This window comes from Plecotus auritus, assembly GCF_963455305.1.
Source record: "Plecotus auritus genome assembly, chromosome: 13".
Taxonomy (NCBI): Eukaryota; Metazoa; Chordata; class Mammalia; order Chiroptera; family Vespertilionidae; genus Plecotus; species Plecotus auritus.
Genome location: NC_137779.1, coordinates 5,955,538 through 5,979,666, shown reverse-complemented (window position 1 = coordinate 5,979,666; position 24,129 = coordinate 5,955,538). Strand labels below are relative to the sequence as shown.

Sequence of the window (24,129 nt, the reverse complement as noted above, 5' to 3'; positions counted from 1 at the left end):
GGCAGCTGCAGGATAGTAGGGGAAAGGGGAAGTGAGAGAGAGAGATGTGGCAGTAGCTGACATTATGGGGGAACCTAGGGGAAAAGAAGAGTTAATTAAGGGGTCAGTGTAGGAAGTATTTCTGTTTAACTGCATGTAAGCCTCCTCCTGTGACCTTATAGATTCCTTGGTTAAAAGCTAAGATGTGGCTCGGTGGTTAAGTATCCACCTATAAACTAGGAGGTCCACGGTGGAGGGCAGGCCAAAGGCAGCTAATTGATGATTCTCTCTCATTATTGACATTTTATCTCTCCCCCTTCCCCTCCCCCACTCATCCCCTCTCTGCAATAAATTTAAGTATATATATATACACATATATATACGTATATGTATATATATATATAAAACTATATTATCCATTAATAATTTTGAAGTTGGATTCTCATTGTTCTGGGAAGATATAGTGTGTTCAGATTAGCCTAAAAGGTGAGCAGGTTACATGGGAAAGTAGCATGGGAGGAGGTACCAGGAGACTAGCTAAGAGGCCACTGCAATTACCCAAGGAAGAGATGCCAGTGACCCGATTTAAGGTGGTAAGAGATAAAGATTAGATTTCTCAAGGAAATTAAGTCATAGGACTTGGACATAGATTGGACATGAGGGCTGAGGAAGGAGGAGTCCAGGTTGATTCCCAGGTTCCTGTTGTGGGGACCTGGTTAGGAAGTGGTAGCATTCTGAGATGGGGAATAAAGCAGATGGAAATGATCTGAGGGGACTGGTGATGATAAGTTCAGATATGTGTAGAGGACAGAAGAAGGAAGGAAAAAAAGAAGAAGGAAGGATAAGAAGTGCAATGACTCTGGCCTCTATGTGCCCGCTCCACTGAAAACACAATTCCAGGTGCATGACCTAATGATGATGAATGGACATTGGAGTCAGATAAATGGGATAGGACTGTCCTCCTGCAGGGATAAGCTTTCTCTTAAAATATGAGGTAGTTCAACCCTGGCAGGGTAGCTCAGTTGGGTAGAGCATCCTCCAGATATACCAAGGTTGTGGGCTTGATCCCTGGTCAGGGCACATACAAGAAACAACCAATGAATGCATAAATATGTGGAACAACAAATGTCTCTCTCTCTCTCTCTCTCTCTTCCCCCCCCCCCGCTTTAAAATCAATAAAATGAAAAAAAAGTATATAAGGGAGTTCAATAAAATTAATCATTTCTAATATGATAAAAAATGGCACCAGTGGGCCTGGCCAATGGGCTCAGTTGGTTGAGTGTCGTCCCATGCACTGAAGGGTTGCTGGTTCAATTCCCAGTCAGGGCAACTGCCTGGGTTGCTAGTTTGATGCCTGGTCAGGGAGCATGCGGAAAGCAACAGTCTCACATCGATGTTTCTCTCTCCTCTCTCCCTTCCTCTCTGTAAGCATTTCCTCAGGTGAGGATTAAAAAAAAAAAAAAAATGGGACCAGTGGGCTTGGGCTTGTCTTCAGATGAAAAAGAAGCCTTTGATCTTGGCAGACTGTTAAGAATTTATGCATTTCCCACAGCAAGCCATTTACTTCCTAGTAGGGTGTTGGGCAGTGCCCTATAAAAAAATAAAACAATTAACAGTGGAGATAAAACATTCTCTGAACCTGCCCATCTGGTTTTCTTCCTTTCCCTATGACATCAGTCTCCTCTGACATCCCAGCCAAACAATTTTTCTCTGTCAGGCTCAGTCATGACGCTGACCCTTGGGAGCAGTGGGCAGGAGAGGAAAGATGGGGAGTGGACCTCAGTGGGAAAATGAGTCATCTCGGAAACTAGTCCAGGCTGACAGGGAGATCTGTGGGCTGGGCTGCTGTGGAATGTGTTCCTGGGCACAGCACCGTGGGAGCTCTCTCTCTGTCGTTCTTTGCCACTAGATTTGTGTGATGGGATAAAATAAAACCTCTTCTGCAGAGCTGCCTAATAAAGAACTTGCCATCCGGGCGGGAAGGGGAGCAGCAGCAGAGCTAGGCGGTTTGGAGAGAATTTGGAATGGGGGTACAGAGAGCTTTACGGAAGCCAGTGCCATGTGTGGGAGGGTGAAAAGAGGAGAAAAATCAGAAAGATAATGCAAGAAGAGTTGGAGAGTGTTGTGAACATCATTCCCCTTTAGTGTTTTATGAGACTGCAGAAAATCTTTTTTTTTAAAATATATTTTATTGATTTTTTACAGAGAGGAAGGGAGAGGGATAGAGAGCCAGAAACACTGATGAGAGAGAAACATCGATCAGCTGCCTCCTGCACACTCCCCACCGGGTATGTGCCCGCAACCAAGGTACATGCCCTTGACCGGAATTGAACCTGGGACCCTTCAGTCCGCAGGCTGACGCTCTATCCACTGAGCCAAACCGGTTAGGGCCAGAAAATCTTTAATACTGTTTTCAACTTAGTTTTGGAGCTTGAACTGTTTTATTTATTTTTTAAAATATATTTTTATTGCATTCAGAGAGGAAGGGAGAGGGAGAGAGAAAGATCAATGATGAGAGAATCATTGATTGGCTGCCTCCTGCACGCCCCCTACTGGGGATCGAGCTGGCAACCAGGGCAGGTGCCCTAGACCGGAATTGAACCTGAAACCCTTCAGTCCAAGCATGTCAAACTCAAAGGCTAACACAGGCCAAATAAACAAGGTTTAAGTTTCTGCTGTTACAGAATTTACCAGGCAACCGAAAAAATACGCAGAAGTACCGGAGGCACAGGAAAAACCCATTTATTTCCAGACATTTCACACGGACCGGTACAGGACTCAGGGGAAACTGTTTCTCTCCAATCCTGAGTCCCAATATGGAGGAGGCTTTCCCTTTTTATATTCTCTCAGTCTCTTTGTCTCCCAAATATGGAATATACTTCTGACCTGTCGTGGGCTTTGCAAAAAGCCCCAGGTGTTGGGGCCTTTAGACCACAACTAAAGGCCTGGCCTGGCGCCAGCACTGATAACTCCGTCTGGGGATGGCTTATGGCCTCTCTAAAATGGGAGTAGTATTTTGGGTAAGCAGGTCTTGCAGGACCAGATAATTAAAGGGGCAGTGACTAGATTCAGATTGCTAGCTCCCCCAAAATGTCTCATTTTCCCCATCACTGTGGGCCACAAGAAAACAAAAGCTCCAATTTTCATAGAAACATAGGTTTATTTTGATAGAGGCATGCTGAATACAAAGGGCTGAAATAAATGAGTAATCATTAACATAAAACAATAAACATTTTAATAAAAATTAATCTTGCCAAAACCGGTTTGGCTCAGTGGATAGAGCGTCAGCCTGCGGACTGAAGGGTCCCGGGTTTGATTCCGGTCAGGGGCATGTGGCTTGGTTGCGGGCACATCCCCAGTAGGAGGTGTGCAGGAGGCAGCTGATCGATGTTTCTCTCTCATCGATGTTTCTGACTATCCTTCTTCCTTCCTCTCTGTAAAAAATCAATAAAATATATATTTTTAAAAAAATTAATCTTTTTTTTCTTGAACATTAACTTACCAAACACTGAATAACTACACAAATTAATAAGCCTAATGCAAATAAACCTATTTTTCTTACTCTCCGGAAGCAAAATATTTCCTGTTGTGCACACCAAACAAGTCAGTCCAAGACTAATGACGTGGCATCGGCTGCTAAAATATTTGCTGCTGGTATTAGTGGAGGGAAGTGGTGCGCCTGCGCGTAAGGCAGGTAAGGGAAATGAATGCAACACGATTATAGTAATCAGTCATTCGTGAACGCTGTAGTTCGTTATTAATAATTATGTATAACAGGATAGTGTAAAAATTAAGTTACGAAATTTTTATTAAAACGTTTCTTATATACAGTTATATTGGCTGGGCCGCAAAAATATTTGTTGTGAGCCACATTCTGCAAGTTTGACATGCTTGCTTCAGTCCGTAGGCTGACGCCCTATCCACTGAGCCAAACCATCTAGGGCTGAACTGTTTTTTTAATGTGGCCAGACTGGTAGTAACACAAGGGCCTGGTTTTATATGAGGTGCATGTAAAGCAGTGAGGGTAATGAGTTTGTAGCAGCTCATTGCTCGATTTTGGCCAACTTGCTACCTTCTGAGATGGAATATAGCCTGTTGTATCAGGGCTTCCTTTCTTGGATTCGTGGGTTCAAGGATCAGTGAACTGCTGCCTAAACAGCCAGTCCTCACCCCAACCTTGCAAACTTGTACAAGTTGTAAAGTTGGATCCAAAATATTGCCTGTGAGCAGAAATGCCTTTATTCTGGGAGAATATCCATCTAGTGCTACCAATAGAACATTGGGTAATGATGGAAACATCCTATATCTGAATTCTATATGGTAGCCATTTGCTGCCTATGGCCATTAAATACTCAAAATGTGGCCCCTGCAATTGAGAAACTGCACTATTATTTGTAATCAATTAATTTTGACTTTAATAGCCAAATGTGGCTAGTGGCTGCCACATAGGACAGTGCAGTTCATTCTCAAAGGTGTGTGAACCACAACCCCATTCCCCCACTGGGACCAATCACTTTCCTTTACAGCTCTTGGTGTTGGCACATAATAGGTGCTTTAAAAACACCTGTTGATTTTATTAACTAGTACTTAAAAGTTCACCAAGTTTTATTTTATAAGCCCCAAATTCCTTACCCTCAACCTAGATCTTTTCCCTAAACATTTCCCACTCTGTCACATACCTTGGAAGCCTACTTTATAGCAGAGCAAACCAGAAACATAAGCAAAGGCTTAAAGGGGTGTGGAAAAATAACAATGCTAATAATGTTTTTTTGAAAGAGGAGACTTTATTAGAATCCTAATGTTTTTGGACTCAAAGCAGTTTTGTACTAAGCAGATTTTCAATGAACTGTGTTAATGTAATTTGGCAATGTCACCTTAAAAATAAACACATTTCTTAAAGGTAAAAAAAAAACACAAATATGGTACCCTGGCTGGCATGGATCAATGGTTAGAGTGTCAACCCGTAAACTGAAGGGTCCTGGGTTCGATTCTGCTCAAGGGCATGTACCTAGGTTGCAGGTTCCCAGCCCCGGTTGGGGTGCATGTGGAAGGCAACTGATTGATATGGTTCTCTCACATCAATGATTCTCTCCTCTCTCCCCCTCCACACTCCCTTCTACTCTTTTTAAAATCAATGTAAGAAATATCCTCCAGTGAGGACTAAAAAAAACAAAAAGCAAACAAACATGGGAAATACTGGAGATTTTTAAAAATTTAAAAACAAACGGCCTTAGCTGGTTTGGCTCATTGGATAGAGCATCGGCCTGTGAACTGAAGGGTCCCAGGTTCAATTCCAGCCAAGGGCACATGCCCGGGTTGTGGGCTAGATCCCAGTAAGAGGTGTGCAGGAAGCAACCAATCAATGATTCTCTCTCATCACTGATGTTTCTATCTCTCCCTCCCTCTTCCTTCCTCTCTGAAATTAATAAAAATATATATTTAAGCCCTAACCGGTTTGGCTCAGTGGATAGAGCATCGGCCTGCGGACTGAAAGGTCCCAGGTTCGATTCCGGTCAAGGGCATGTACCTGGGTTGTGGGCACATCCCCATTAGGAGGTGTGCAGGAGGCAGCTGATCGATGTTTCTCTCCCATCGATGTTTCTAGCTCTCTATCCCTCTCCCTTCCTCTCTGTAAAAAATCAATAAAATGTATTTAAAATATATATATATATATATATATTTAAATATATATATATTTAAATAATAATAATAATAAAATAAAAACAAATGAACAGAGAGCCAAGAAACTTGTAAACCACACATCCCTCTGGATTAACACGTGCACAGTAACTGAGATCCCTTCTGTCTGGCTGAGTCTGCTCTCCCCCTCTGCTGCACATGTGCAGGGCTTCTATGAATGTCACATTGACAAACATTCCCTGCAGCTAGGCAGCTGGGAACCAGTTTCCTTTGTTATTCCATCCTTCTCATGGGCTGCCAGTTTGTCTTGTCATGGCATACTCCTTGATGGGGCCTACAGGAGCCCAGGTTTTGCCCCTCATTGAATGCTTCCACCCCAGCTCTAAGAGCCCAGGGTTTCTTACCTGGCATCTGGGACTTTGGTGGCTTCCCCACTATTGTCCACTCAACGTTTGTTCATTCATTCGAATTTTATGGAGCTACAGAATGCTTGGCTTTGTGCTATGTGCCAGAGATACAACAGTGAACAAGACCCAAACTCTGCCCTCATATCATTCACAGACAACTCAAAAGACAATTACAAAAAAGATCGAGAGAGAGAGAGAGAGAAAGAGAGAGAGAGAGAGAGAATGAATTACAACAAAGTGAGCTATGTCCTATGAGAAATACGGGGTGCTCCTGAATCTCTTAACGCAGACTAGAATGGGATGCTCATGGAAGACTCCCCGGAGGGAGTAGCTTCTAAGCTGAGATCTGGACCACCAGCTGGTGAGCTAGGTAAATGAGGAGAGGAAAAGGAAAGCCTTCCAGACAGAAGGAAAAGCATATGGAAAGAAAGCTGGGAGGACAGAAAAAAGCTTGGTGCTTTGGGGAAGCTAAATAGCTCAGCACAATTAGGACATGGTATGGGAGTGAGGGTGTTCTTTCTCATTCCACAGCACAAGTGACTTAGGCTGAGACGCCCTCATGTAAATCAGAGCCTGGCTGGTTTAGATTATACATGTAAGTCCTAAGTGTTTCAGCTGCTCAAAGTGTGAGTTGCCTTTACCATACAAATACTTATTGTATATCCCTGAATAGGATGATTGTAAAGGGGATGAGATGTTCACGCTGGGGGGAAGGGGGAGCCTGAGGGGGGTACAGTCTCACAGTCTCCTAGGGGAGCTGTGAATAGCAAAAGGGTGCTGTTTGGAAGCCAGAAGGAAAGCAGAACAGGACTAAAGCAAAAATCCAATGATCCCTCTCAGGCCTGAGGAAGAAGGGCCACAGGGGCGCTTGTATTCAACATGCTAGGATGTTTACTAATAATTACTATGATTCCCCTTAAAACTGGAAAGGACCTCAAGATCCATCTAGAGGGAACTTGTTACATGGGAAAATGTACAGTTCTGAATACCATGCAGACGTTTATTAAAAAGACCAAGGCTATATATACGCAGGTATGAGAAGATCTCCAAACGATTTCTGGACCTCCTACTGTGTGCACTGTGCTAGAAGCCAGGGACAGAGCAGTGGAGGAGACAAAGTGTCTGCCTCCCCGGAGAGAGCCCCATCTCCACCCCCTAATTTTTGCCCTTCATAATTTGCCTCCACCAGCTTCTCCTCATCTCCCACTACAGCTCTGCCAGCTTCTCTAGGATCCGCTGTGTCTGAAGCCTGTACTAGGTCTTTGCAGGGGCTACTTCTCCATGGAACATTGATTTCTCCACCTCTGCCTTACCAGTCTTCTGCCTGGCCACACCTGCCTTGGCCGCCAGGTCCCTGGTTTAGTGAGTTGGTGTTCAGTGGTGCCAAGACTGGTGATCCACATCTAGAACTTTCCTCTCAGTTTGTACCTCTGTAAGGCCCAGTTGCTCCCCTATTGCTCCTTTCATTCCCTCAGTAATTTTGCTGGTTGAATTGTCTAAGCACATTCTAGAATCTTTTCACCAACTTCTGTATGGCATCTTGATATTTTAATTGGAATGGTGTTAAATCTATAAATTTACATGGGCACATTTTTTTTTTCATTCTTGCTACATTCCTATCCAGAAGCTTGGAATTACTTCCATTTATTCACTTTTTTTTTCTATTTGTGGCTTATAATTTTTATATTTATTTATTTAAATATATTTTTATTGATTTTAGAGAGGAAGGGAGAGGGAAGAGAGAGACAGGAACATCAATGATGAGAGAGAATCATCGATCGGCTGCCACCTGCACGCCCTCTACTGGGGATTGAGCCTGCAACCCAGGCATGTGCCGTTGGCCGGAATTGAACCTGGGACCCTTCAGTCCGCAGGCCGACGCTCCATCCACTGAGCCAAACCGGTCAGGGCAATTTTTATATTTATTGAAAATATATCTAGCACTGTGCTGATACTCAGTGACTTCCTGTGGTGTCTTTTTTGACATCACCTCTGACAGCAAATGTGTCGTTTTTTGTTTTTATTTTGTTTTGTTTGTTTGTTAATCCCCACCTGAGGATATTTTTTCCCATTGATTTTTAGAGAGGAGGGAGAGGAAAAGAGAAACATGATGAGAAAGAGAAACATCGATTGGTTGCCTCCTGCACGTACCTCGACCAGGGCTCAGGATAGAGCCTGCAACCGAGGTACGAGCCCTTGGCCAGAATAAAATCTGGGACCATCCAGTCCACAGGCTGACGCTCTATCCACTGAGCCACACAGGCTAGGGCTTATGTGTTGTTTTTTTTACACCAATTTTCCAAAACCAACTCAGGGTCCAACAATTTGATTCTGACACTGCCCAGAGTTAATGCTGATCCTCTCAGGTTAAGGGGCTTAGTCCCACAAGACTTACCATCACTTCAGATACTGACCCCAAATGAGGTTCTTAGTTTACCCACACTTCTTCCTGGCTGACTACAAATTGGGAGGTTCCTATGTATATTTCCCCAAATTCCTATGTCATCCCCACTGCCACACTGGCCCCCCTGGCCCATTCTCCTCAGTGACCTTTTGATCATAGGAGCCTCCCCCTATAGTCTTTCAGGGCCAGTGGTGGCCTCAGGACAGAATCCAGGTGTCTTAGGTTCACAAGGCCCAGAGGTCTGGCTGCTGCCCACCCCTGTAGCCAAGTTGGCCTTCCTGCAGTTGTCAAACTCCTGCCAGCCTTCAGGTCTTTGCACATGGTATTCCTTTCATCTGAGAAGCTCCGTCCACTTCTCGTTAGCCTACGTTTCTGCTGCATTAGATTGCTGCTCAAACGTGACTTACCAGGAAAACCTTCCCTGTCTCCAGGCTAGGGCAGAGCCCCATTAATAGCCCTCATACCAGCCTACCTTCTCTGTCATTGTATTTGTCCCAACTGTAATCACATTATTTTTTTAATATATTTTATTGATTTTTTACAGAGAGGAAGGGAGAGGATAGAGAGTTAGAAACATCGATGACAGAGAAACATTGATCAGCTGCCTCCTGCACACTCCCCACTGGGTATGTGCCCGCAACCAAGGTACATTCCCCTGACCGGAATCGAACCTGGGACCCTTAAGTCTGCAGGCCGACGCTCTATCCACTGAGCCAAACCGGTCAGGGCTGTAATCACATTATTGTGTGCATCCTGTTCAATGCCCACCTCTTCCACATGCAAAATGTAAACTCCATTAGGACAGGAGCCCTATCTGACTTACTTTCTTTCATGTCCTAGTGCCTAGATGGGGTCTTGTACCCAGTAAATGTTCAGTATCTGTTGAAAAAATAAATAAGTGAGTAAGAGGCAGGGCAGGAATGCTCAATGTTTATCCTCTAACTGGCCAAAGCACTTAGGCAGGAAAAATTCAATTAAGTAACCAAGTGTCTCTTGGGTACATGCTGAGGGATGTACATCTGTGTACCTAGCACCTAGCTCAGGACCTGGCCCAAGGTAACAGCTCAGAGACTGTTGCTAGCTGAATAAGCATTACCTCTTTTATCTGTATGTACCCCTCCCTTGGTGCTGATCTCATCCAGTTTCCTGGTTTTAAATGTCATCTATAAGCTGATGACTCCCCAGATTATAGCTCTTGCTTGGACCTCTTCCCAGAACTCATATATCCAACTGCCTATTTGCCACATCCACTTGGGATGCTTAATAGGCATCTCAACTTAACATGGCCCAAACAACTTTTTGTTTCTGTTTTGGCCAACCTTCTCCAACCCAGTCTGTTCTTGTCATTGTTCAGGCTGCAAGTCTTGGAATCATGTTTGATTCTTCTCTTTCCCTCATACATTATATTAAATTAATCAGCAAATATATCAGCTTCACCTTCAGAATATATCCAGAATACAACCACCTCTCATCCTACCTCTGCCTGGTCCAAGCCTCCATCACCTTTTGCCTGGACTGTTGCAATAGCCTCTACCTGACCTCTCTGCTCCCACTGGCTTCCCTACACTCTGTCCTCTACCCAGTATCCAGGACATCAAATCTTGGCTCAAATGGCAGCTTCTCAGAGAGGTCTGCCCAAAACCTTTATTTGAAACAAGACCTGTTGCCTGTCACTCTGGTCTCTTACCTACTTTATTTTTATCCATTGTACTTATCAGGGTTTGACATTTTTGCTTATCTTCTCCTCATAGAATGTAAGTTCCATGAAGAAGGGACTTTGCCTGTTTTGTTCTCTTATGCATCCCTAAGATGTGCTGGTGTGTAGCTCCCATTGCTCATGTCACTCAGGAAATTCCAAGGGTTTGGAGAGTAGTGAGCTAGGAACTGGGACGAACACCAAACACACATTTATTATTATAAATCACAATTTCACAATCCCCAGCACCCAGAGTAGTTCTCTCCCAAAAATCTCTCCACAATCATGAATGAAGGTCTGAATAAAATCTTAAGGTCCAGAGAATCAGGTTTTCTCCCTATCAATGAATAAGAATGGAGATGCCAGCCCTAACTGGTTTGGCTCAGTGGATAGAGCGTCAGCCCTGTGGACTGAAGGGTCCCAGGTTCGATTCCGGTCAAGGGCATGTACCTTGGTTGTGGACACATCCCCAGTAGGGGTTGTGCAGGAGGCAGCTGATCAATGTTTCTCTCTCATCGATGTTCCTAACTCTCTATCCCTCTCCCTTCCTCTCTGTAAAATATCAATAAAAATATATTTTTTAAAAAAAGAATGGAGATGCCAGAAATCAGATACCAAATACCAGCCTCTTTGTTTGAGGCCTTAGAATAATTGAGATTTAACTCAGACCACTTTTTATGTAATTAAAGAGTGATACAGAGGTCACCTAGTGAGTCAGAGGAGGCTCTTTGGCTCCCAGAGCATACTCAGATCCCACCTCTTGGTCCATGCTGAAAGGAGTTTGTTCTGTAATTGTTGGACCTCCCCATCCTTCCCTTTGTAAGTAGGCTTGCCTGCCTTGTGGTCTTTACATGGGGCTGTGAGTTTGGGAACTTTGACATTCAGACTCAGTCCAGATTATCTAGGGCAGTGGTTCTCACCTGCGGGTGATTTCACCTCCTAGGGGACATTTGGTGTTGTCTATAGATATTTTTAGTTGACAACTGGGCATGAGGTGCAGTTGGCATCTGGTGGGTAGAGCCCAGGGATGCTGGTAAACATCCTTCAATGCATAGGATGGTCCCCCACAACAAAAACTTTCTGGTTTAAAATGTTAGTGCCAAGGTTGAAAAATCCTGGTTTAGGGTAACATTCTAGCACTAGAGGCCTGGTGCATGAAATTTGTGCATGGGGGGAGGGGTACCCTCAGCCCAGCCTGCTCCCTCTCCAATCCAGGATCCCTCTCACAATCCGGGGCCACTGGCTCCTAACTGCTCACCTGCCTGCCTACCTGATTGCCCCTAACTGCCCCCCCCCCGCCAGCCTGGTCGCCCCCAACTGTCCCCCCCGCCGGCCTGGTCACCCCTAACTGCCCCCCCGTTGGCCTGGTCGCCCCTTAATGCCCCCCCTGCCAGCCTAGTTGCCCCCAACTGCCCCCCTCTGCCAGCCTGGTCATCCCCAACTGCCCCCCCCTGCTGGCCTGGTTGCCCCTCACTGCCCCCCTGCCGGCCTGGTCGCCCCATGCAGCCTGCTGCTCGATCATTTGGTCGTCCCTCACTAATCCCCGGCCAGCCTTGTCGCCCCACGCAGCCTGCTGTTCGGTTGTTACTGTGAGGGCATCGTGACCAGTTTGCATATTAACCTTTTATTACTGTAGATCATTGAGTTTTGCCATGTGCCAAGTTCTGCACTACATACTTTACATGCACCATCTCAATTCCAAATTGCCCCTGAGAAACAAGGACTATTGCAATACCCATTGTACAAATGAGGAAACTGAGGCTTAGAAAGATGGACTCACTTATCTCAAGTTATACACCTTAGTAGGGTAGAGTCAAGGTCTGTAGACCCAGGTCTGCCTGGCCTCAAAGTCTGTACTTTTAGTCCCTGTTCTACATCTGTCTGCCCACTGACTGGGAGCTGAAGGGGGCCTAGTAGGCCTCTCTGGATGTGCCTGAATTTACCTACTGCCCCTATGGACAGGAGCCTGAGTACTGGGCCTTCAAAGGTATCTATCCACTCAGGGTTTGACATTTTTGCTTGTCTTCTCCTCATAGAATGTAAGTTCCATGAAGAAGGGACTTTGCCTGTTTTGTTCTCTGATGCATCCCTAAGATGTGCTGGTGTGTAGCTCCCATTGCTCATGTCACTCAGGAAATTCCAAGGGTTTGGAGAGTAGTGAGCTAGGAACTGGGACGAACACCAAACACACATTTATTATTATAAATCACAATTTCACAATCCCCAGCACCCAGAGTAGTTCTCTCTCAAAGATGCATAAGAGAACAAAACAGGCAAAGTCCCTTCTTCATGGAACTTACATTCTATGAGGAGAAGATAAGCAAAAATGTCAAACCCTGATAAGCTGAAAGGGGCCTAGTAGGCCTCTCTGGATGTGCCTGAATTTACTTACTTCCCCTATGGACAGGAGGCTGAGTACTGGGCCTTCAAAGGTATCTATCCTTCTTGGCTATTGGCCAGAAGGGAGACTTTCTTCCTTGGGTTGTCCCTGCCTGTCTGACCTCACTCGCCCTGTCCTGCAGTACAGTGCTTGGTTCCAAAGCTCAGTTCTCCTGCCAGCCCCAGGCAAGTGCCAGTCCTTCTCCACCAGGAGGAAGCTTCTGAATTCAGATCCAGGAGCTCCATGGAGCCTCTTCTTCCTGGCAAGGGTCTCTGAGTCAACTCTAGGGCCGCAAGGTCACCTCTCACACTTCCTTTCAGGTAAGGGAGGGCTGGAGCTGCTAAGTTGGTGACAGAACTCATGGTCCAAGAAAGAGCTTGAGGTCTCAGAAAATCTTGAAAAGGGATTGCTGGACAGGGCTGGGCACAGTGCAATCCTAGGCTAGTGGCAGGGTAGAGGTGGAGCAGTCCGTGGTCCTTTCTAGCCTGTTTGCGGGAGAAGACAGCTCCAAGCCCTGCAGGGAATCCCTCAGCCTGCTTACGAACAATCCCAAAGGACTTTCTCAAGACCCTGGGAAAATCTGATTGCTGAAGTACAAAGGTAACTTGTTCAGTTCTTGAAATACAGCTCATAGAGTTGTGAGATAATATGTCCTAAAAGCCTGGCATATAGTAAGGTGTCAGTACAAAATAGCAAGAGCTATCTTTTTTTTTTTTTTTTTTGGGGGGGACTAGGTTTTTTAGATGCATTATTAAATATAATCCTTCCGGAGGAGAAACCAAGATGGCGGCATAGGTAAGCACCTAAACTGCTGCCTCGCACAACAATTTCAAAACTACAACTAAAAGACAGAACGGACACCATCCAGAACCACAGGAAAGCTGGCTGAGTGAAAATTCTACAACTAGAAGGAAAGATAAAAGCTCACAGAGAATTGGAGGTACGGCAAAGGGTCTTTGTGCGCGCAGAGAGGAAGGGCGGCTGAGAGCCTGGCTGACTTTCTCTGGCGGAAGGGGGAAGGAAGCCCCCGACCGCACTGAACCCCAGTTCTGACTGCACTGAACCCCAGTTCCAGGCGAGCCCCTGGGGACCCACGCTCTTACGGGGGGAGTCTGGACTCTCGGGCGGAGACTCCGGAGCCGGGGAAGGCAGAGGACTGAAAGTGCGCGCACGCCAGTGCGCACAAAGGCTGCGGAGGTTGCCACAGGCTTTCCCTAGTGGAAGGGAGTCGGAGATTCCTGACTCCACTGGGCCCCAGTTCTGACTGCACTGAACCCTGGTTCCAGGCGAGCCCCTGGGGACCCACGCTCTTGTGGGGGGAGTCTGGACTCTCGGGCGGAGACTCCGGAGCCGGGGAAGGCGGAGGACTGAAAGCGCGCGCACGCCAGTGCGCACAAAGGCTGCGGAGGTTGCCACAGGCTTTCCCTAGTGGAAGGGAGTCGGAGGTTCCTGACTGCACTGAACCCCGGTTCCAGGCGAGCCCCTGGGGACCCACGCTCTTGTGGGGGGAGTCTGGACTCTTGGGCAGAGACTCAGGAGCCAGGGAAGGTGGAGGTCTGAAGGTGCGCACGTGCGCGCAAGGGTAAGGCTGACAGGAAGCCAAGATTGAGACTCCACCCCATCCAAGCTGAGCACAGAGGCTATTGCAATTTGGCAAGTCTAATCCTATAAGGCTGTCTCCAGCACCGAACTTCTCCCAGCATAGACACAGCTGATCCTTACAGCCAACTGGCCTGGAGGTCAATTCTTCCCAGTGATACCAACAACAATCAAGACTTAATTACAACAAGGCTGTACACACAGTCCACAAAGGGGTGCACCAAGAGTGTCCACCTCAGGTTAACTGGGGAGGCAGACCCACTGGGCCATATTGGAAACCTAGCACACAAATCTACCTTACCAACTCAGGGAAGCAGTGAAATGCGGCGTCCAAGAATCAGATCACAAACGAAAGAAGTGGAGGAAAACAAACGACTGGATATAGAATTCAAAACCACGGTTATAAGACTTTTTAAGAATATCCTAGAAAAGGCCGATAAATATAACGAGACCCTCGAAGATATGAAAAAGGACCAACTAGAAATTAAACATACACTGACTGAAATAAAAAATATTATACAGAGACCCAAAAACAGACAAGAGGAACACAAAAATCAAGTCAAAGAATTGAAACACAAAGAAGCAAAAAAAACTCAACCGAAAAAGCAAAAAGCAAAAAAAAAAATCCATAAAGTTGAAGATAGTGTAAGAAGACTCTGGGACAACTTCAAGCGTACCAACATCAGAATTATGGGGGTGCCAGAAGAAGAGAGAGAGCAAGATACTGAAAACCTATTTGAAGAAATAATGACCGAAAACTTCCCCCACCTGGTGAAAGAAATAGACTTACAAGTCCAGGAAGCGCACAGAACCCCAAACAAAAGGAATCCAAAGAGGACCACACCAAGACACATTATAATTAAAATGCCAAGAGCAAAAGACAAAGAGAGAATATTAAAAGCAGCAAGAGAAAAACAGTTAATTACCTACAAGGGAGCACCCATACGACTGTCAGCTGATTTCTCAACAGAAACTATGCAGGCCAGACGGGAGTGGCAAGAAATTTTCAATGTGATGAATAGCAAGAACCTACAACCAAGATTACTCTACCCAGCAAAGCTATCATTCAGAATTGAAGGGAAGATAAAGAGCTTCACAGATAAGAAAAAGCTAAAGGAGTTCATCACCACCAAACCAGTATTATATGAAATGCTGAAAGGTATTCTTAAAGAAGAGGAAGAAGAAAAAAGTAAAGAGAAAAATTATGAACAACAAATACATATCTATCAACAAGTGAACCTAAAAATCAAGTGAATTAAAAACCTGAGGAACAGAATAATCTGGTGAATATAATAGAATCAGGGGCATAGAAAGGGAGTGGACTGATAATTCTCAGGGGGAAAAGGGTATGGGGGGGTTCATGAAGTGACTGGACAAAAATCATACACCTATGGATGAGGACAGTGGGGGGGAGGTAAGGGCAGAAGGTGGGGTGGGAACTGGGTGGAGGGGAGCTATGGGGGGAAAAAGGAGAAATAATTGTAATCTGAATAAAGATTTATTAAAATAAATAAATAAATAAATAAATAAATAAAATATAATCCTTCCCCCAGCCTATCATGAAGGTATTATCTCCATTTAAAAATTAGGAACCTGTCATTCTGAGAGGTTAATTAACTTGTAGGAGGTCACACAACTTAAGCTTTTCCCACATCTGTCTGATTCTAAAGTCTGTGCTCTCAGAAATTTTCCTCCCTCTAATTTTTATTTCCTGTGATAAGAATAGAATATGCATGCTTTCAGGCTCAGAAGTGTTTTCTAGCAAATTTAGCAGCTAGGAATGGAATAGAGTTGTCCACATATGTGATGCTATGGAACCCCAGATGGCCCAATTCAGTGGTACCCAGTGAGGGAATCTTATATTCATCCAGGAGTTTGATTTATTCTAGAGCAATTATTCTTTTTCTTTTATTATTTTATATATATATATATATATATATATATATATATATATATATATATATTTTTTTTTTATTGAGTTCAGAGAGAAAGGGAGAGGGAGAGAGAGAGAGAAACATCATTGATGAGAGAGAATTATTTTTTTTTTAAATATATTTTATTGATATTTTACAGAGAGGAAAGGAGAGGGATAGAAAGCCAGAAACATCGATGAGAGAGAAACATTGATCAGCTGCCTCCTGCACACCCCCCACTAGGGACGTGCCCGCAACCAAGGCACATGCCCCTGACCGGAATCGAACCCGGGACCCTTCAGTCCGCAGGCCGACGCTCTATCCACTGAGCCAAACCGGTTCCGGCAGATGAGAGAGAATTATTGATCGGCTGCCTCCTGCATGCCCCCCACTGGGGATCGAGCTCGGTACATGCCCTTGACTGGAATTGAACCTGGGACCCTTCAGTCCGCACGCAGGCCAACGCTGTATTCACTAAGCCAAACCAGCGAGGGCTAGAGCAATTATTCTTTATCCTCCTTCGGTTCTGAATCCCTTAATCCATCTGATGGAAGTGATAGATCCTCTCCCTGGAGAAATGCCTGTAGGTACAACACACACTTGGTGCATAGGGTTGGGGCTTGTGAAACCTTTGAAATCAAACTGTGGACCCCTTTTAGAGCCCCCCTATAGGGCAGCATTTCCCAAAACTATGATATTGGAAGGATTAGGTTACTGTTGGCTAGAAATTCCTTGAGGATACACTGTAACTGATTCCTAGGTGCATATTTCAGGCATCCAAATGCTGCATAGTACCTTTTTCTGGTAATTAGGGGATATGTATTGCTTGCTTCCCTGTTGGATGAATAGATAGGAAATGAGGAATTATTTTGTAGAGATAAGGGGTAAAGGAATGAAAAAGGCTGAACATTTTTCAAATATATTTTTATTGATTTCAGAGAAGAAAGAAGGAGAGAGAGAAACATCAATGATGAAAGAGAATCACTGATTGGCTGCCTCCTGCATGCCCCACACTGGGGAATGAGCCCACAACTAGGGCATGCCCCTGACTGGGAATCAAACCAGTGACCTCCGGGTTCATAGGTTGATGCTTAATCACTGAGCCATGCCAGTGGGCAAGGCTGAAAGCAATGTCCCCAAATGGTCTTGGGGACGAAACACAGGCCTAAAAGGCATGGGTTTCTGGTAGTGCCCTTCTTTCACATTTAAAGAAAATATTTAGGGTCAAGAGCTGGTTCAAACACGGGCAATACTAGGGAAGGCAGGTGCTACAAATGGAGAAAAACCTATAAGCAAACAAAATATTTTTTTCTTTTTTATTGAATTTATTGGGGGTGACATTGGTTAATAAAATTATATAGGTTTCAGGTATACAACTATATAATACATCATCTGTATATTGTATTGTGTTCACCACGCCAAGTCAAGTCTCCTTCCATCACCATTTACCCCCCTATACGTCTTCTATCTTCCCCTAGCTCCCTTTCCCTCTGGTAATCACCATAATGTTGTCTGTGTCTATGATTGCATATTTGTTTGTGGGTTTTTGTTTTTGCTTAATCCCTTCACCTTTTTCACCCAGTCCCAAAATCTTATCTGTTAGAAAATCTTAACATTATCCTATTTCAAACTCCTTTTCTTGAAGTCATGAATCAGACAAAGGCATGAATCAGCCTTTTTCATTCCTTTATCCCTTATCTCTACAAAATAATTTCTCATTTCCTATCTATTCATCCAACAGGGAATACCAACAGGGATTCCCTCTCATCATTGATGTTTCTCTCTCTTCCTATCTCCCTTCCTTCAGAGAGGAAGGGAGATAGGAAGAGAGAGAAACATCAGTGTTGAGAGGGAATCATTGATTTGGCTGCCTCCTGCACACCCCACAGGGATCGAGCCTGCAACCCGGGCATGTGCCCTGACTGGGAATCAAACCTGGGATGCTCAACCACTGAGCCACCGTTCAGGCAAAGACCTGGTATTTTTAATTCAATGCGTACTATGTGGAAGACACGGTATTAGATGCTGAAGATGCAGTAGTGAACAAGACAGGCAGGGGCAGATAGACAATAACCAAGCAAATAAATACATGAGGAAGGAATAAATGAGGCAAGTACAATGGAGGAATTGAAAGTGTTGTAGAGAGTAACTGAAGGGTAGTGGTAGAGAGCAAGTAGAGGTGGGAGTTCAGGGAAGGTGGCATTTGAGCTGAAACTAAATAAGCAGACAGCTACGCCAGGAGGGAGATAGGAGGAAAGGGGTCCCAGGCACAGTTGTGAGGAATAACTGAGTGAATGCAAAGTGCTTGGTGGTAAGCAATCACTCAAGAAACAGCTGCTATTCTTATTAGCTCATCCACTTTACTCTTGGCCACTTCTGTTCAAACGAGAAGCTGGCCAAGCTGTAGAGCAGAGGGATATATATACTTTTCATCTATATATATATATAAGGTTAAGCGGCCGGCTGACAGGCCGACTGGCCAGTAGGTATGACTGCACACTGACCACCAGTGAGCAGATGCTCAACACAGGAGCTGGCAGTGGTGGTTCTCTGGTGATGCACCCCAGAACCAGAGAGGAGGGAGCCCGATTCCTTGCACTCCAGGACCCCTCAGGGGATGTCAGAGAGCTGGTTTTGGCCAAATTCCCACAGGCCAGGTGGAGGGACCCCACTTGCCAGAGGGACCCCGCTCAATCTGCAGATGCCCTTCAAGCTGCGGCGCCACCCCAGGTTCGGCCGGCAGGCTGGGGAGGAACCAAGGGAGGTTGGTTCCAGGGAGTGTCTGGCCCTTCTCAACCCGCCGGCCACCTTCTAACTAACTTCCTTTCAATGTGCATAAATCCACGCACCGGGTCACTAGTATATATATAAAAGTAAAGGCCCCCATGAGAGATTCAGGTTCTGGTGTCATCAGATTCCACAGCTCTGAATCATACACCCAAGGCAGGTAGAAGCACTGATCCAGCCTCACCCAAGTCAGGTAGAACCACTAGCCCAACCTCACTCCCAACTTCTTCAGGAATGACACCACATATAACTATTTTCACTCCTCAAACTTATAGTCTGAGTATTGGAAACCTGGAGCTGGGAAAAGCCTCTTAATTTAATTGATATGCATATGTTGTACCTAAGGTTCTCATTATTCCCACTTCTTCCGTTTTGGAGTTGTGTGCCTCTGAGTGGTCAAATTGTAAGGGGCTCTGGGTTCATGAAAGTAGATGGTCAAGAAGAAAATGCAGACATGTAAACAGAAAGCTTCTGGTTACATAATTAACCTGATGACTTGTTTGTGGAAGTTCAAAAATACATTATAGGCATTTAAGGGTTGGTTCAAAACCTTGCCTTGACTCTTGGGATAGTTCCATAAACTGTTAGTTATTGATAAGATTTGCTGGGCATCTACTATATGCTACACGTTGTGCTGAGAACTTAAAAGGCATTATTAGTTCATTTAATACTTGCAACATGCCTATAAAGTGTATTCCTTTTATATTTATCCCCCTTTACAGGTAAGAAAAATGAGATTCAAACAGCTAGGAAATGACTGCTGGGATTTAAATCCAGAACTGACTTTGTTCCCTACCCTCTTAAGACCTTGCTTTTTTCAACCACTTAATAGTTAGGTTAGTTAGCCTCCCTAAGCCAGAGGAAATAACCTCTGTGGGATTCCTTTCTAATCATTAGGGCACCTCTGCCCTAGATATAAGTCCTCAACCAAGAAACTACCACACAGGAAAGACAGCCTCTTTGGAGCAAGAAGCCCCACCCTGGGCACACACACCCAAATCCACCCAGTGGGCCCTTAATCCCCTTAAAGGAGGTCTGCATTGCACAGCAGGGAGACCCAACCAGCCGTGGGCAAACTACGGCCCGTGGGCCGGATCCGGCCCGTTCAGCTGTTCTATCCGGCCCACGGAGCCGAAAGAGCAGAGGGTTCTCTTGCTCTCCCCTCCGCTCCTTTACTTTGAATTTATATTAGTTCACACAAACACTCCATCCATGCTTTTGTTCCGGCCCTCCGGTCCAGTTTAAGAACCCATTGTGGCCCTCGGGTCAAAAAGTTTGCCCACCCCTGGATAATCCCTTAAATCGTAAGGAACCCCTCTCCCATTCCTGAGGAACCTCTCCCCGATATTTAAAAGGACAGACTACATAATTTGCGGGACCCAGTGCAAAAAGAAAATGTGGGATCTCTTGTTTAAAAAAATAACTAATAATTTCAAGAATGAGACAGTAGAGCATTAATCAAGTCTAGGGGTTCCCTCTTGTGCGACTGCATTGACCATTTGCCTAGGTAGCCGGCCCTGTTTCAGAGATCCTTTCAATGAAGGGATTGACCACCTCAGTCAGAATGCGTAAGTCCTAACCTAGGGTGGACCCAACTATCTATTCAAGAGCAAATCTTGGGACAACCTCCGTAAATTGGAATTACTTTCCTTGGCTTGGACAGAAACTCCCTTTGCACCCGTCTAGCCGCTGGGTGGTTCTCCATTGCGCGCCCCAGCTCCACCTTCCGGGTGTGTGGGCCTCAACGCGTGCAGCCCAGCCCATTGCCGGGGCAACAGACGCCATGAACAGTGCATTGTGGTCTGCAACAAAATGCAGGAGAAAGATCCTGAGGGAACGATGAGTCCATGGACCAATGGGAGAGCCCCAGGGGCTGCGGCTAGCCAGTAGGAATGTTTTGGGGGCGGGGTCTCCAGGAGCAGGGCGGAGCCTAGGCTCTAGGCGGCGGCGGCTGGTGTGGGGCTCAGATGCGCCACGGATTCAGTAGCGACGGCTTCTCTAGCTGGGTCTGAGCCTCGCCAGCCCCTCCCCCAGGAGACTGTTGCAGTCGGCCAGCCGCTGCTCCACCGTGAGAGACTCAGGGGCTCAGGGGGGCTTCGCTACCTGGTTTTGTACCTCGCTGGAGTTCTCCCGTTGTTGGGTCGGCGCGGCCCGCCCTCTCTGAGAAGTGGGGTGGGGGGCGTCATCCGGGATGGCGTGGGACGCGCGGAGCGGGCGGGGGAGCTGGCGCATCGCAGGCGCAGTCCACACCCCCCCGCGTCCCCCATCTCCTCACTCCTTGCTTGGGCCTTCTTCCTCAGGTAACCATGTGCGACCGAAAGGCGGTGATCAAAAATGCCGATATGTCGGAGGAGATGCAACAGGACTCCGTGGAATGTGCTACTCAGGCATTGGAGAAATATAACATAGAAAAGGATATTGCGGCCCATATTAAGAAGGTGAGGATGGGGCACGGGGAGGGGGCTCGGGCTGATTGCGCACAGCTGGCGGGAGTCACAACTTCTTGTCCGGGTCATGCATCCCCAGAGCGCCTGGCAGAGATCCATGAGGGCACGCAGGGCAGCTTAGGTGTAGAGTTTTCCAGAAAGAATGCAAGTGAATTTTGTGCTCCTCTTGGGAAGACCAGAACCTCGGCGCCCCAAGTTTTTTCATTATCCAGCTCCGCGGGGGAAAGCGCCACCTAGCAACGGTTTCTAAGATCAGGGAGCAGCGGTTCCCCCCTTCTGCACGATTTCTGCGCGGAAGATCCATCTGGGTGTTCGGGAGGGGGGAGCTGCGTGGGTGTATCCAGCCAGCCGGGAGGGAGATCTTGCCAGCCTTCCAGTGGGGAGTTTAGTCGGCAGATGAAAGTGGGTGGTGGTGGTGGTTGGGGGGCTGGGGTGGGGGCTTGGTAAATGACAGTCTGTAGAAAGCTGGCAGAACTGCTAACTTCTCCAGCTCTGCTTTCTGGAAGGGAAGGAAAGGGGCAACCTAAGCCGTGACGGTTCCAGTCGAGAATAGAAAGATAAGACTTCAGATGGAAGAGAAATAAATATATTTTTTGACAAACGCAGTGAGAATGTTGCTCTCCTCAATCTAAAAGATGTTCATGCTGCACACAAGATAAGAGTAGCCAAACCACAGACTTGTAATAATTTATAGATAAGGGTTAATTCTGGCGCCTGTTTACAGTCACCTAGTGAAGAAATTAACAGGGGCATTCTAGTTAGTTCTCAAACCTCTTGGGGTAGGGAAAATGGGGAAAAGTGTTCCTGCAGCTTGCTATCCTTGTGGACCAGGTGGTGTATCAGCATCAAGATAGACGTGATAAGGAGGGCTGTTGAAATTACAGTTCAGGATAAAATTTGACCAGGTGGTTGTCAGATTCTGTTTCCAGCATTCTTTTTATAGGAGTAGTGGCATGTCAAATGTCTCTTTAAATTAAAATTTTGGTCCACAGTGGTGCGAATTGAGACTTTGTCCTTTTGGAAGTCTTTCCTTATCAAGGATACTGGAGTGCAGTTAAGGAAATGAGTTATAATGGGGTATTTTGAGCTAAACATTTACCATTTTCTTACATTTGGGGGTGCATGATATACAGAAGGATTAATTCTGTTTACACATAAGAACAAGATAAACTAGAACTGTTGATGTTACCTGCTGTCAGTGGGTATTATGGAAGTTATGAAGGTGGAATTGCCCTAACAAAGTGCTCAGTCTTTGAGGCTGCCCTTTCTGCCTTTTACATCCCAGCCCCCTTTTCCAGCTTAGCGCAGATTGCAAGTATGTTTGCATTAATGCACTATGTAGGCGACTTGGAGCTGGGAAACATTCTTTCATTCTAAGAATTTGCAGATGCTAACGTTCCTCCTCTCTGCCCCAGCAGGCTCTGACCTCTGATTTAGCACTAAAATTCTAGTATTCTTTTTCTCCACTACCCCCTCCCCCAGGAGTTTGACAAGAAGTACAACCCCACCTGGCACTGCATCGTGGGGAGGAACTTCGGTAGTTACGTGACACATGAAACCAAACACTTCATCTACTTCTACCTGGGCCAAGTGGCCATTCTTCTGTTCAAATCTGGTTAAAAGCATGGACTGTACTACACACCCAGTGATCCATCCAAAAATAAGGATTGCAGCCTAAATTCCAAATACCAGAGACTGAAAATCTTCAGCCTTGCCTAAAGGAACACCTTGATCTTGAACCTTTATTGTGTTGTTTTGTACAGGGTATTCACTGTACTCATTTGTTGTTATAAAACAATTAGCAAAGAAGCTTACATTTGTATTTATTTTCTATTCCATACCTCTCTGCCCCATGTTTTTTCTCCTCAAAATCCATTCCTTTCCCAAAATAAAATTTGTCGGAGAACTGTGTGTTATAATTTGTTCAACTAATCTAGGGTTGAAGGTGACCCATAGCCATCTAGGTTATTGGGGGTGAGTCCCTGAAGTAAGTTTCTGTGGAATATAGTAGTCTAGCCTATTCACTTTGTTTTATTTTTAATATGTTTTTATTGATCTCAGAGAGGAAGGGAGAAGGAGAGAAACATCAGTGATGAGAGAATCATTGATTGGCTACCTCCCCTACAACCCAAACTGGGGATTGAGCCCAAAACCTGGGCATGTGCCCTTGACCAGAAGCGAACCCAGACGCTCTATCCACTGAGCGAAACCAGCCAGGGCTAGCCTATTCAGTTTCTCATGCACCTGCAACTCTTATGCATGATAGAATATTCAGAAGTGCATGTCAGAAACTTATGGGTTAAGTCTTATTCCTAACCTGGTAAATATTGTGTTTAGGTGCTCATTTTGTTAAAAGATGCTGCTATAGCCAAAACCGGTTTGGCTCAGTGGATAGAGCGTCAGCCTGTGGACTGAAGGGTCCCAGGTTCGATTCCGGTCAAGGGCATGTACCTTGGTTGCGGGCACATCCCCAGTAGGAGGTGTGCAGGAGGCAGCTGATCGATGTTTCTCTCTCATCGATGTTTCTAACTCTATCCCTCTTCCTTCCTCTAATCCCTCTTCCTTCCTCTCTGTAAAAAATCAATAAAATATATTTGAAAAAAAAAAAAATAGATGCTGCTATAGATCCCGGCTGGCATGGCTCAGTGGTTGAGCATTGACCCATGAACTCAGGGCACAATCCCGTGTGGGGCCTGTAGAAGGCAGCTGATCAGTGATTCTCATCATTGATGTTTCTATCTCTATGCCTCTCCCTTCCTCTCTGAAAAAAACAAAACAAAACGGTGTTGCTATTGGTGGTGATAATGCAGTAGAACTCCTTTATATAAGCTTTCTGTGGCTGTAAAATGTGAAAATAAGCTAATGAGAAATTTAGTC

At 45.6% G+C, this 24,129-nt stretch overlaps 1 protein-coding gene across 1 annotated transcript; it reads left to right on the top strand.

Annotated features, from left to right (window-relative positions):
- The first annotated feature begins 20,720 nt into the window (after positions 1-20,720).
- DYNLL1 (dynein light chain LC8-type 1) lies at positions 20,721-23,163 on the top strand. The gene is made up of 3 exons (XM_080649819.1): positions 20,721-20,873; positions 21,106-21,243; positions 22,735-23,163. The coding sequence occupies exons 2-3, from the start codon at positions 21,112-21,114 to the stop codon at positions 22,870-22,872; spliced, it is 270 nt and encodes an 89-aa protein (XP_080505945.1). The 5' UTR covers positions 20,721-20,873; positions 21,106-21,111; the 3' UTR covers positions 22,873-23,163.
- Positions 23,164-24,129: the final 966 nt, after the last annotated feature.